At 47.6% G+C, this 13206-nt stretch overlaps 1 protein-coding gene across 3 annotated transcripts in view; it reads left to right on the plus strand.

The window, feature by feature from the left end:
- The window catches only part of SEZ6L (seizure related 6 homolog like), a 191321-nt gene extending 184430 nt beyond the window's left edge, over nt 1-6891 (plus strand). The window contains exons 15-17 of one of the 3 annotated variants that reach the window (XM_070769758.1): nt 1557-1671; nt 1786-1888; nt 3604-6891. In XM_070769758.1, the coding sequence (XP_070625859.1) occupies nt 1557-1671; nt 1786-1888; nt 3604-3633 (248 nt within the window). In that variant the 3' untranslated portion in view covers nt 3634-6891. The remainder of the gene's footprint in view (nt 1-1556; nt 1672-1785; nt 1889-3603) is intronic. The other 2 variants (XM_070769759.1, XM_070769760.1) reach the window with 2 other exon arrangements.
- The last annotated feature ends 6315 nt before the right edge of the window (nt 6892-13206 follow it).

Raw genomic sequence — 13206 nt, forward strand, 5'->3', positions numbered from 1 at the left:
TTTCTGACTATACGCAGTTCACTTAGAATCTGGGGCGGTAGGAATTACATGTCATGAGTTGCACTCTCTTGCAACAGATGACATTTTAATCCGAGCAGATGGAACTGGGGCTCAAGTGTGTACAGGAACAGAGCCTGTATTAGCCAGTCCGCTGGAAAAACAGGGCATTTATGCTCAACTCAGGCCCTTCCTTTGCTGTCTTCCAAGAACCAGTGAACCGTGAGAACGTCTCAAACGCCTGGGGGCATGATGTTCAGAGGGCATGATGCCATTGTGATGTTCTGTGCTCACGCATTTATCATAGGTATTAAAATTGATTTTTCAGGCCCAAACAGTGGCAGTTAATGGATTATAGATTGGCATGCAGCCGAGCTCTGTTAGACGTGGCCACAGAGAATGGCAGAGAAAAACGGAGGTCAAGTGTCCAAAAGGGATGCGGGGCTTTGCTGGGAAAACACCCCCATCCCCCCTTCACCTCCACACTGAATTATCATTTTGTTGTTCAGTCACTCAGTCGTGTCCAACTCTTCGCGCCCCATGGACTGCAGCACGCCAGGGTCCCCTTCCTTCACTATCTCCCAGAGTTTGCTCAAACTCCTGTCGTGGAGTCGATGATGCCGTCCAGCCATCTCGTCCTCCGTCAGTTCTGATAGTTCCTGTGATTTCTGCAGATTACTGGGAGATAGTGGGGGGCTCCAGGTGAGGCCGAGAGGGTTACCCGGGAGTGTGCAGCCGCGGCCTCTGAGAATCAAACCCGAGTTGGCACAGTTGGGGTGTCATGGGGCGTGTGGGTACCGCGCACTGACCTGACTGCCCAGCGCCCTCTGCTGGTGGGTCTGATTAAGCAGGTCTGGAGGGGACCTGCCATTCTAGACACAACCCTGTCTTCTCTTGAAGTCGAGCAAACCTGCCTTTCCAGTTAGCACGTTGCGAGTTTTCTCCAAGTCTTCCCTTGGATTCGGTTTTAACCAGATTGTAACTGTTAATCACCTTACCCCTCCCTAGAAGAAACGAATTGAAAGTGAAAGTCGCTGAGTCGTGTCGGACTGTGCAACCCCGTGGACTGTATAGTCCATGGAACTCTCCAGGCAAGAATACTGGAGTGGATGGCCTTTCCCTTCTCCAGGGGATCTTCCCAACCCAGGGACCAAACCCAGGTCTCCCACATTGCAGGCAGATTCTTTACCAGCTGAGCCATAAGGGAAGCCCAAGAATACTGGAGTGGGTAGCCTATCCCTTCTCCACGGGATCTTCCTGACCCAGGAATCGAACATGGGTCTGCTGTATTCCAGGCGGATTCTTTACCAACTGAGCCGAGTTAAAAGCGTGTAATTCTCCGTGGTGTCTATGACCACCCCATCCAGGATTGAGTCTGGGCTCTGTTGCAAAGGACCAGCCCCGTTTCCTCCAGTCTCCGCCTCTTCTCCCTTCTGGAGACAGCTCTCCAAGGAGGAAGGCTTTCACCCACTCCGGCATTAGCTCCTGGAGTAGGTGCAGGGCTGGGAGGGCGGGGCCCCGCGCTGGGCACCGGGTACCCTCACCGGCTGTGTGTTCAGTAGCAGAAGCGGCAGCAGAGACATCTCTGGAAGGAGGAAACATGGCTCTGGCTATCTTCATCCCTGTCCTCATCATCTCCTTACTGCTGGGAGGAGCCTACATTTACATCACCAGGTACGGCGGGGCTCCGGGTGGGGATGGGGGCTCTCAAACCCCTCAACGACCAGCAAGCTGAGGTCTCCTTGTGCAGGAGAAGTCACTTCTGTCCCCTTGACTGCCTCTCTCCAGGTGCCGTTACTACTCCAACCTCCGCCTGCCTCTGATGTATTCCCACCCCTACAGCCAGATCACCGTGGAGACCGAGTTCGACAACCCCATCTACGAGACGGGGGTGAGTCGGTCTCCCTTCTCTCCCCAGGATCTCCCTCTTTGCTCTGAACTCATGGACATCAAAACAAGAGGCTTAATTTCCTCTTGCTCACGATGCCGCTGACAGAAAGGCATGGCCAGTGGCTGATCCCCCCCAAGACCCCAGAAGACTACTCGTGATTCTGCAGCATCACAGCCCTTCAAATTCACTGTGTGATGGTGTACAATTGTCTCCCAGTACTTGGGGGGCATAAACTTGACTTGTTCCTTGTCCCTGCTAACCTTCTCGCACTCCCACTTATTCTGAGCTCCTGCGCTGGTTATTGATTGGTGTGTGACAATATTACTGCAAATTTAGGAACCTGAAAAGGCACCCATTTATTACTTCATAGATTGTGTGGGTAAGGAGTCCAGGAACAGCTTATGCAGGTCCTCTCCTCCAGGACTCACAGGCCGCAGTTAAGGTGTCAGTCGAGGCTACGTTCTCATCTGAGGCTTGACTGTGGAAGGATCACATCCAAGCTCACATGGATGCTGATGGCATCCAGTTCCTTGCAGGTTGTTGGACCGAGGGGCTCAGTTTCTTGTAGGCTGTCAACCTCAGTTCTTTTCCATGTGTCCCTCTTGTAGAACGACTCACAACATAGCAGCTTGGTTTTTCAAAATCAGAGAGAGAGAGAGTCCCCTTGTAAGAGGAAGCCACAGTCCTATAAAATATAAAATACAGACGTGACATCCTAACACCTTTTATGTACTCTGTTGCTTAGAAGCAAGTCATAGGTTGTGTCCACAGTTAAGGGGAAGGGATCATACAAGCATGTGAAAGCCAGGCGGATGGGGATCATGAGGACCACCTTGGAGTCTTCCCACCACAGTCTCATCTACCATGAAACACAGACAGAATTGCTTATCTGTGTTGACCCAGTGGGAAATACAGACTTCCATTAAAGCATATGACAGCAACCCCTTCCAGGTCCAAGTCTCTGACTTCCTGTATCTCCCTTCTCTGCCCTGGGAGCCTGGAGTGTATCACACACACTCAGTGAATATTGGAGAAATGGAACTGATTGCTGCCTACATGTTGTGGTCATTTTAGATTTGCCACTGGTAAGACAAAGTCATATGTTATTTTACACATATGTAGCTTGTTTCTGAATCCTCAAAGAAGGTCAAGCTGACGAAAAATAGTACTTTGGAAAGTAGACCTTATTAAGACTCATGTGTATCATTATGTGTATTAGACTTTTGTGTATCAGTCACCTAGAACTATGATAATGCTGAGTAACAAACAGCCCCTAAAGTCAGTCGCTCAAACCAAAAAGCGTTAATTTGCTCATCGATCCATGGGACAATGTTTTTGGCTAGTTTCAGCTGGGCAATAGTCCTGGTTCAGCAGCCCTCACGTACACATCTGGGACTGGCTTGTTGGCCAGTGACCCAACTCTGCTGTCCAGAACTCTCATCTTCTCATCAGCATCTTGATCGTGCCAGAGGCCATCAAGGCATGTTCCGCTTATGTTGATGGCAGAAGGGCAGACACAGGCAGAAACACACATGCACTCTTTAAGCCCCACTTTACCATAACCCACTGGCAAAAGCAGGTCAAGGCCAGAGCCAAGAGCACTGCAAAGTCCTCTGTCCAGTGCTGGGTACAGGGAGGAGTGGAGATCCAGAACCATGCCAGGAGTCCCTCTGCCACACAAGGGGTCACCAGATCTGTGCTCCGCTTTCTCACAGGAAACCAGAGAGTATGAAGTTTCCATCTAGAGAGAGCTCCACGTGGGACAGGAACGTACAAATACGAACGCAGCTACAACCTCCTCGAGAGACCCATCTAGAGACCATGTGGCATTTGATGGAAACCCCGGAGTGTCGGCTGGCTTTTCTTTAGACTCTTTACTGGAGACTTACTGTTTTCTTCGCTGTATTTATTATATTTAAAATCGAGTTTAGGTGTGTGGTTGGATGTATAGCAGCTGCAGCCAAATTCGTGGCACGGCCTCAGTCGTGAAGGCGGGTGGAGGACCTGTAAAACGGCAAACGCAGCAGCTGAGGGAAGAGGGGAAAAAAACAGAACGCAACAGGCTGTCTCTCCCATAAGCAACTACGGCTGCATCAGATTGCATGCATCTTCAGGATCCATGCCCATGGTGTTTTCGTACAAATCTAAGGTTAGGTTGGAAAGGGGTATTTCTTGTTGGATTAACTGGGGTTGGAATTTGGCACGGAGACTTAAACAGCTCTGCTCCAAAATCAGTCTGCATCCATCCTTCCAATTTCCCGGGCTTCTCAAAGGATTCGCCCCAGCTTCTTCCTCCCTGGCCCCTCTGAGGGCAGCAAAGTTGTGACATGAACATTCTCTTTCACCACCCCAGCCTCCCTGGCTGCTGGCAAACTAAGAAAATGTTTTCTTTCTATAAAGGTGACAGATGACAAAGGAAAGTTTTCAGAGAAGATGAGCGATTTGAATTCCAGTGAAGAACTGGATGAGGGGGATCGCTGGGTAAGGGAATGGAGTGGATAAAATGTTCTTTTCCGTGACACTCTTCCAATGATGAAAGAGCAGGTAATTTATGCCCCCAGGGCCAGAATCGATCACTGTGTTCAGCAAGGCCACCCTCAAGCTGTGATGATTGATCTGCATGCTTTGGAGGCATGAGGAATGTTGCCTGTATAGTTAAAAGGGTATAGGGTTGCATAGGAGGAATCCAGAGATGAGCTCTGATGCCCTCCCAGGATGCTGGAACGCCAGAGCCCTTAAAATAGTGGAGATTCAAGCAAGGTGGCACCTTCAGAAGACCCTTACATTTAAGTATTTTGGAGGGAGGGTCCCATAGGAAGAAACTGCTTTTCTGTTCTCTGAAGCTCTAGCCAGATGTTGAATGGTGGTGTGAATGCTTGACCATGGAGGTGCTTAGAAATAGGAAAGGGGATTTAAAACCTCCATGGCATCCCATCATACTATTTGCACTCCAATGAGGAGGGAAGGAGAAGTTTCAGGCCGGGAAGGGCTTCTCAGCAGCTCATTAATCCTGTGAGCATCCTGGTATTTTATCAGGGTCCTTTGCCCCACCCCAATAGGACTGGTGAGCATGTGATTATCTGGAAGATTTTTTTTTCTAAATATAGGTGTAAAGAGAAGGCAAGGGGTAACGATGCTCGGAAGTAATAGCCCATGTGAGGCTAGTTCATCTCCCAAGTGATGGCTGATGGCTCAGAGAGGTGCACCAGCCTGGTGGTTTGGGGGTCCTCTCTGGCACCTTCTCATGCTCTCTAGAATTGTTTTAAATCAGCCGGTTTTCAAACATTGAAAGGCTTTTCAGGCTGCCCTGCCTTTGGGGCAATGGCCTGGAGTCCACGTCTTGGACGCTTGCTTAGAAAGCCTCTGGAACAGAATAGAGCAGTTGGCTTTGCAGACACACAGACACATACACCCTCCTCCCAGCAGGACCGTGGTCCTCAGTCTCGGGGGGTCTGAGGCCCACTATATTTTCCTTCTGCCAGAAAAGGATCCTGCACACTTGCTCCTTCCAGCATGCACTCATGATGCACAGCAAGAGGCCATAAAACGCTGCCTTCCATCCGCCCAGAGTCCACCCCATTCTATGAAAGAACCAGAGGAGAAATGTTCCAGACCGTTAGTGAGCAATGTCATGTCTGGAGAAACAGCAGCAATGCAAATAATGCAAACCCTTTTTAAAAAAAAAAGGCAGAATCCAGTCGTTGCTTTGATATCTATTTGTGGCTGATTTAGCCCTAACCCTGGGTCATCCAGAATGAAGAAGTCTATTAATGACATTTAATATTAGAACAGACTATGGTTACGTGAACACTAAACGTTTGCCTTTCGTACAGACTGACAAAAAATAAAATCTTCATTCTAACCCCGTTCCCTAAAACTGGCCAAGCTATGGCCTAGGCTTTCTTACTGGCTGTTGGAAAGAGTAGAGAGGTGGAGTTTTGTTTTCTTTTTTTTTTTTTTTTAAGGATTCCAATGTATCAGTTCTGTCTTAGTAGTACAGCTCCTGTAACCATGTTTTAAAAGTTTGTTTAAGCCAAAAGTTGGATCATGCAAGCTTGACAAGGTATAGTGTGATTGAAGGACAGGTTGGTGTCTATTTTTCTTTCTCAAATATCTGAATGTGTCTTTGTAATATGTAAAGGTGAAACAAATCATGATAATCATGCCAAAAATTTACCAGGCATCTCACTTCAGCTCCTGTCATGTCTGTTTTTCTAAGATCAATGTTAAAATCTGCTGGGATTAAATATTTTTGAATAGGCTACAATCCTGAGAAACTCGAGAACGGACTGAACCGTCCTACAAGCTACCCTTTGTAAAACATCGGGGAAATACGTTTACAGAGATTTCGAGCTTCAAAGAATGCATGTGATGGTGTGTATTACATGCTAATTCGTATAAGCTGTATCTGCCAGCTACCACCTTGTGCTTTAAAAGGCACACACTCAATCCTCTTCAGCTTGGAACTCATCCTTCTGCTTTTTTCAGGGGTAGAGGGTAGAATTATTTAGCCAACATAAGTATTCCGGTCGCTACTTGATGGCCATCCTTACTTAGTTCCACAGACATGCTTTAAAAAATGATCTTTTGAAGCCAGCTCCTTGGAGAGCCTGCAGAACCTCAGGCTGATGGCTTTGGAAACTGCCAAACAGCCCAGCAAGAAATAAAGTGGCTGCGTGACCCAAATGGTTGTATACGTGGACGGGACTTGGCAAACACATGGGTAGATTGAGGCTGAGTGTGAGCCTTGGTAAAAATGACTTTTTCTTTAGGGTCGACCCAAAGGGTCTGACTTTCCTATGCTTTTTGAGGTCACTGGGTCATTTGAGGTCAGGTTTTATTGAGTTGTTTAGAGCCCCCAAAGGTAGGTAGGCTTTCTCCTGGGGAGTTTTCATTTCCATTTTTTTTGCCCAAATTAAATGCAAAACAAAATTTCTAAGCTAAAATAATGAAGTCATTTTCCACTTTGTATATATTGATGCTAATAAAACAAACGAAAAAGAGTCAAAGCTATGGGGGTTTTGTTATAAACACTCCAGGATGGCACTGAGGGAACTGTTTCCTGCTTCTGGGGATTTGACTGGGGTGACACATACTGACACTTTGATGCCAAGGCAGGACTGCCAGCTCGGGAATGGTTCTGGGAAAGTGCAGAACAGTGTGTCCACTGCCGTCATCAGACACACCACCATCCAGGACATACCAGTAGCATCCATGTCCAAGAGCAGGAGAACAGAGATGTTCTACCTCAAGCCCAGCAAATTCTCCATCCTCCACCTTTTGTTCTCTGTGGATTGGAAGATGCCCACCTGCCTAGGTGGGGGTGATCTTTGTAACTCAGTTTCCCAATTCAAACGCTAATCTTTAGGGGAGACACCCTTACAGACTCACCCCTTAGCCTTAGCTGAGCACCCCTTAGCCCAGTAAAGTTGACACATACAATTAACCATCACTAGCATGTCTCCATTTGACAAAGTGATGCTCCAGGTGGTACCCAGAAGAAAGTAGAGAAATCCTGATAGATGACTGCAAGCCACGATTCGTGCCAAGAATGACAAGTGCCGGGAGGAGCCAGGTGCGGAGGGGGATTGGGGGTGAGCGATCAAGGACGTGATTTTAGAGGAATAGAGCCATACCGGGCTGCTGGGGAATCCTCGGGGCAGAGGGAGGCCGATGGGAGTTTGTCCTCTTTGAAGGACAAGGCCAGTGTGGCTGGAAGGTGGAGCGAGGGGGTTGCTTGGTGGGAGAAGGGCGGAGAGGGTGCGAGGGGACAGACCCCAAGCAGGGAGACAGGACTGGACTCTGTTTAATGTTCTCTCCGGCGGCCACGTGGGGAATCGAATCCAAAGCTTAAGTAATTCTCAAGGATTAGGGGAACAGGGTCTCCAAGGTCGCTCTAGATCTCAGGGACAACTCACAACAAATGGAGAAAGGGCTGGGGAGGCACGTGCGGCAGCATCCCTGTGGTGGGGGGGGCGTGCTCCTTCCTCGCAGCTGTCCAATTATCTTCCGCGATGAAACGAAGGGGCGGGGCTTCTGATAGGTCCTCCGGGGAGAACCTTCCTAGGGGGCGGGGCCGCTGGCGGGACCAGGGTGGGGCTGACTCACCCATAGGCCTGTCACTCAATCAGTCCTGGAACGGAGACGAGGAGGAAGGACAGACTAGATAAAGAAGACAAGGTAGTGTGCCTAGGATACTTTCGGAAACCGAGAGTCTGTTTCCCAGGCCCGACTGCCTGCAGGTTTAGAACAGTAGTGGAGAGACAAGAACTCTCCCTGAGACTGGAACCCACCCGCACCAGTAAATGCGCTTCAAACTGAGCAGTACGGGCTGCCTTGGGCCAGAAGCAAGATAACCCTAAGGCAGTGACCAGTGAGACCCCTCCCAGGATAGTACAGCAACAATAACCATTATAGTCCTAGTCACTAGCATTTGTTGACTGCGTGCCGTTTCGTTTTTTCCTACATTTTAAATTTGTTGTTGTTCAGTCGCTCAGTCCTGTCCGACTCTTTAGTGATCCCATGGGCCGTAGCCCGACAGCCTCCTCTGTCCATGGGATTTGACGGGCAAGAACACTGGAGTGGGTTGCCACTTCCTTCTGCAGGGGATCTTCCCCACCCAGGAATCGAACCTGCATCTCCTGCATTGATAGGCAGATTCTTTACTACTGAACCACCAGGGAAGCCCTCTCTCTTTTGGGTTTGCTAGTTATTTGATGCCCTTTAATCTCTCATTTGGGCTCTACTCTTAGTAAAATTATTGTCATTACAGATGTGGCGCCTGAGGCTCAGAGAGGCCAAGTCACTCGCCCAAGTCCACACAGCTTGTCCATGAGGAAAGGAACACAGGAGGTCCGGCTCCTGGTCCATGTCCAGGGTAGGAATGCCTGCAGGCCAGCCTGAGCAGTGCTGCTCCCTCCTGGAGCACCCAGAACCCAAGCAGGCTTTTATCCCATGGACCCCCTGAATGCAGTGTCAGCCTCTCTTGGCTTTGTCCCAGGAGGTGTTTGGCTGGACTCAGCAGTGGTTAGGAGCTAGAGCTGAGTCTGAATCTTGACTCAATCAATGATAAGCAGCATATTGGGGTGAGGGACCCCAATAGGAAGGAGATGTCTTTCTACATCATTGTGAAGCTCCCTGGTATGGGGCTTCTACATCCCTGTGTGTGGGAGGAAAAAGTGATAGAATGTTGGGGCAGACACTGAAAGTCACCCTATCCAATGTCTGTTTCTCTGCTCTCTGCTAACAGAACTTCAGTTTTGCTCAGCAACAACAGCAGCCATGAGCCCATCTTCCAACAACAGGTCACGGTTGGTTTCAATTATGACAATCCTGTTACCCATTTCCCCAGCCTCCTTTGGTGTTAGGGTTGATCTTCTAACTCCTTCTGGTCAATGCGCATTAGCTGAAGTTGGCTGTGTGTGTGTGTGTGTGTGTGTGTGTGTGTTGCTGGGGAGGGAGGGTTGTCTACGAAAGTCTTTGCCTTCCTGGGAAGAGGGGACAGACTCAGCTGATACAGCACCAACATCCCTGCTCCCTGTTTCCTCCTTTCTGAACCTAGTCATGATGCTTCAGGACTTGAGTGTCCATCATGCAATGAAAGACTCCAGCATGAGGACAAAGGCAAGACACTAAGCATGGACAGATACTAAGTGGATAGAAAACTCTGGGCCTCTGATGGCGCCAACATCCACCTACCTGTCCCAAGAATAATAATGCTGGAAACCAGCTCCGTGAACACAGGTGATGGTTCTGTATGTTCAGAAACTGTATAAACAGAGAAAATATTTCACCCAAGCAGAACCTAAAAGCAAAGATAAGGTATGAATGCCACTTTCTGGAAAGTTCTATCAATGTTTCAGCTCCTGTGCCCCCACCAACCTCCCATTCCAAGTCTCTCACCTCCCTCCGATGTCTTCCCTCTTCTCCCCATCTTTCTCTGTCCTTGTTATGAGTCTGTCCAAGATTTACTAACCTTCTGACCTAAAAGATGGCACAGGACAGAAAAAGTAGCTTTAATATGAATTTCATGGCTTACAAGCTTTAAAGACCTATTTTTTATTTCCTCACATTTCTAAGTTTTTATTTACATTCAACTAAGAAATACCCATTTTATTTATTTTTTAATGTACAACTTAAAAAAAACACACAATAAAAGTCCTTTATCTTTTTTTTTTTTTTTTTTTTGGCCACACCCTATGGCAGGCGGGGTCTTAGTTCCCCAACCAGGGGTCAAACCCGTGGCCCCCTGCATTGGGAGTGTAAAGTCTTAACCACTCAACCACCAGAAAGCCCCAGAAATTCCCATTTTAAGACAATGCTATTAATACTACTGTTGGCAACATTGTTTCCTGACACAGGCATTCTTAAGTATTTGTGAAGAAAGAATATCAACCAAAGTATGACTGGTTGCAAGGGTCTGGGTAGCTTTCCTCCACCAGGTGGCAACCTCCGCCTGGCTTTAGTTGAAGGTCTGCCTAATCCTAAAGGACAGGCACGCGTCACTGCCTGTGGGTCATTCCCTGTGGACAAAGTCATCCGATGAGATGCATTGTTTCTGATACAATGGTTTTCAATTTGAAGGATGAGTGCACTGCCCTTGACTCTTGACAGAGAAAGAGAAACAAACGTCCCTGGTTCTTCCTCCTTGCCCACGAAACAGACCCGGGCCAAAGGTGTTATGGTTAAAAAATGGGCTCACCTTGGACCCAGGGCTCATTCACCCTCAACCACTCACAAATATTAGTCACTCAGTCGCGTCCGACTCTTTGTGACGCCAGGGACTAGCCTGCCAGGCTCTTCTGTCCGTGGGATTCTCCAGGCAAGAATACTGGAGTGGGTAGCCATTTTCCTCTCCAGCGGATCTTCCCAACCCAGGGATTGAACCCAGGTCTTCTCATTGCAGGTGGATTCTTTACCATCTGAGCCACCAGGGAAGCCTGGTGAGAATCGAATTCTATTGACGGTCCCTCAAGGGAACTGAGGGGGAGGCATATCTGCCAAGGAAACTTATTTTAAATCCTCTGTCTCCAGTTCTGTCCCCAAGAGTCTCATGTTCCTGGGCACCTGTCCTCATCTCTCTCCCTCCCCAAACTTTAACGCGCTCTCCCGCTCTAGAACTGGGGCCCGCTGCTCACCACCCCCACCCCCCACCGGACATCTTCCTTCCTTTCACATCGAGTCACCGAATTTAGAAAATAAAACTCTAGGACACCAGTTAAATTTGAAAATCAGATTTTTTAATTTATGTAACTCTGTAGTGTAAGTAAGTTCTGAGTCTGTGAGCACCTGAGTACCCTCTGAGCAATCAGAGTTTCCTTGATTAGTCCCAAGATGGTCACATGACCCAAGCTGAGCCAGTGGGAACGTGCAGTTAGGGATATACTTATACTAAAATGTATTCATCCTTTATGTGAAATTCACATTTAACTGGATATTTTATCTACCAACCCTACCACCCTCTTCTGCAAAAGCAAGATATGCCTGTTCATTTTCCCAACCCTCAACCTGGACCTCCTTCCTCAACTGTTTCAGAAGCGGGGGTCAGCAGAAAGGGTAGGTTTGTTACTTTGAGGTCATTCGTAAATGCCACATATTTATTTCTGTCTTTACATTTTTGCTTGCATGTGAAATATATGTGTACAAAAATAGCCCAGGCAGATTAAAACAATTCACACAATCCACCAGACTAGCAAGTGAGCTAATAACCTTCTCAAGTCTAGTCCCACATCCTTAAAACAGTAATATTCACTGTGCGATGGGTTTCCTTCCACACCATTCATTCCCTTCGCTCCTAAAAAGACAAAGGAGAGATTTCATTTTCCTCAAAAAAGAGAAAAAATTCTGCACCTTGCTTTTTAAAAATCCCCCTTGATAGTGAGAGGACATATCTATCCTGAGCATCTCGCCAGGTCATTACACAAAGCTCCAGCTCATTCTTTCTAAAGCTGAGTTATAGCCTATGGTGTGCGAAATCATAATTTATTCCACTTATCCCACAGAAATACAAGGCACCAGGGGTGGAGGATTTTTTACAAGGGTTGTTTATTGCAGCAGAATGTCGTGTCACAAGCTAAGAAGAATGTGAAGGACAATCAGTAGGGAACCGCTGTGCTTATTTATCTGAAAGACTCTGCCAGCAGTTTCAGAGTCTTTTTTTCTTATCAGTCGGACTCTAACCCGTGGTACTGCGGGATCCCTCCTGGAAGGAGACTCTTCCATCTGAACCTCTTCTCTACAATGGAGATGTATTCAATCTGCCTCAGTTTCCCTCCCCCACAGTCCCTCCTTCCTGACTTTAAACTATTTTCTACTGGAGGTTCCTCTGGGAGGTTTATATAATCAAAATGATTTCATCAGATTATGAGGCAAGAACCCCAATTTTATCCCCAAATCATGGGTAACCAACTGTTTATCTCTTAAGAAAATGCTGGTACATTTTGGTCTATATCCCAACATTTTCCAAAAGGGAAGTTCCTTTTATGCGGAAAGCACCCCACATGCTGGTTGTAATGGAAACACAGGCTCCCTTCTCTTCCTAAGAGCTCCACCATTTTACTTTGGGGAACCACTGGGAGAGAGAGGATCTCAGTCCACATGCTTGGGTGGAGCCACCCTACAGCCTGACTCTTGGAGCAGACCACAGCCTGGCCAATCAGAGATTCCAGGATTAGCTCAGAGGTGATCACATGACCCAAAGTGGGCTCAATCTCCATGGGGAGTTGCCAGGCTGCAAGAGGGATGCCCAGACCTGCTGGCAGCCATCTTTCTTCCACGTGGGATAAGCTTGGCTGGCAATGAAAAGAAGAACAAGAAAAACAAGGCCCAGAAGTGGGAAAAAGACACGATTCCTGGTGAGGTGGTTGAGTCTCTGGGATCCAATTGGACTGAAAGTCAGCCCCACTTCTTCTGGCCTTTGGAATCATCTGAACCAAACCTCTTTGGAATGAAGCCAACTTGAGTTGGGTTCTGTCCCTTGAAACTAAAAGATATAGTACTAAATGGAACATTATTTTTGTCAAGTAGTTGAGAAAATAGATCTTGTGTTCCTGCCTCTCCCCACAAACAAACATACTCAGGCAGTCATATTCACATATTCACATTTCATATATATATATGAAAATTTATAGTATTTTATATTTAGTAATAACTCATACACTGAACGTCAAGACCCACAGGTAAGAATCACACGCTCTATGTGGCTTACAGGGCATCTGTAAGATACACCTGGGAGCAGCTCTCAGCCAATGAGGGATGGAGTTGAGGGATTAATAGCACAGTTCTCACTTCCCTTGGGAGGAATAACTGAGGTATGTTCT

This window comes from Bos indicus, chromosome 17, assembly GCF_029378745.1.
Source record: "Bos indicus isolate NIAB-ARS_2022 breed Sahiwal x Tharparkar chromosome 17, NIAB-ARS_B.indTharparkar_mat_pri_1.0, whole genome shotgun sequence".
NCBI lineage: Eukaryota > Metazoa > Chordata > Mammalia > Artiodactyla > Bovidae > Bos > Bos indicus.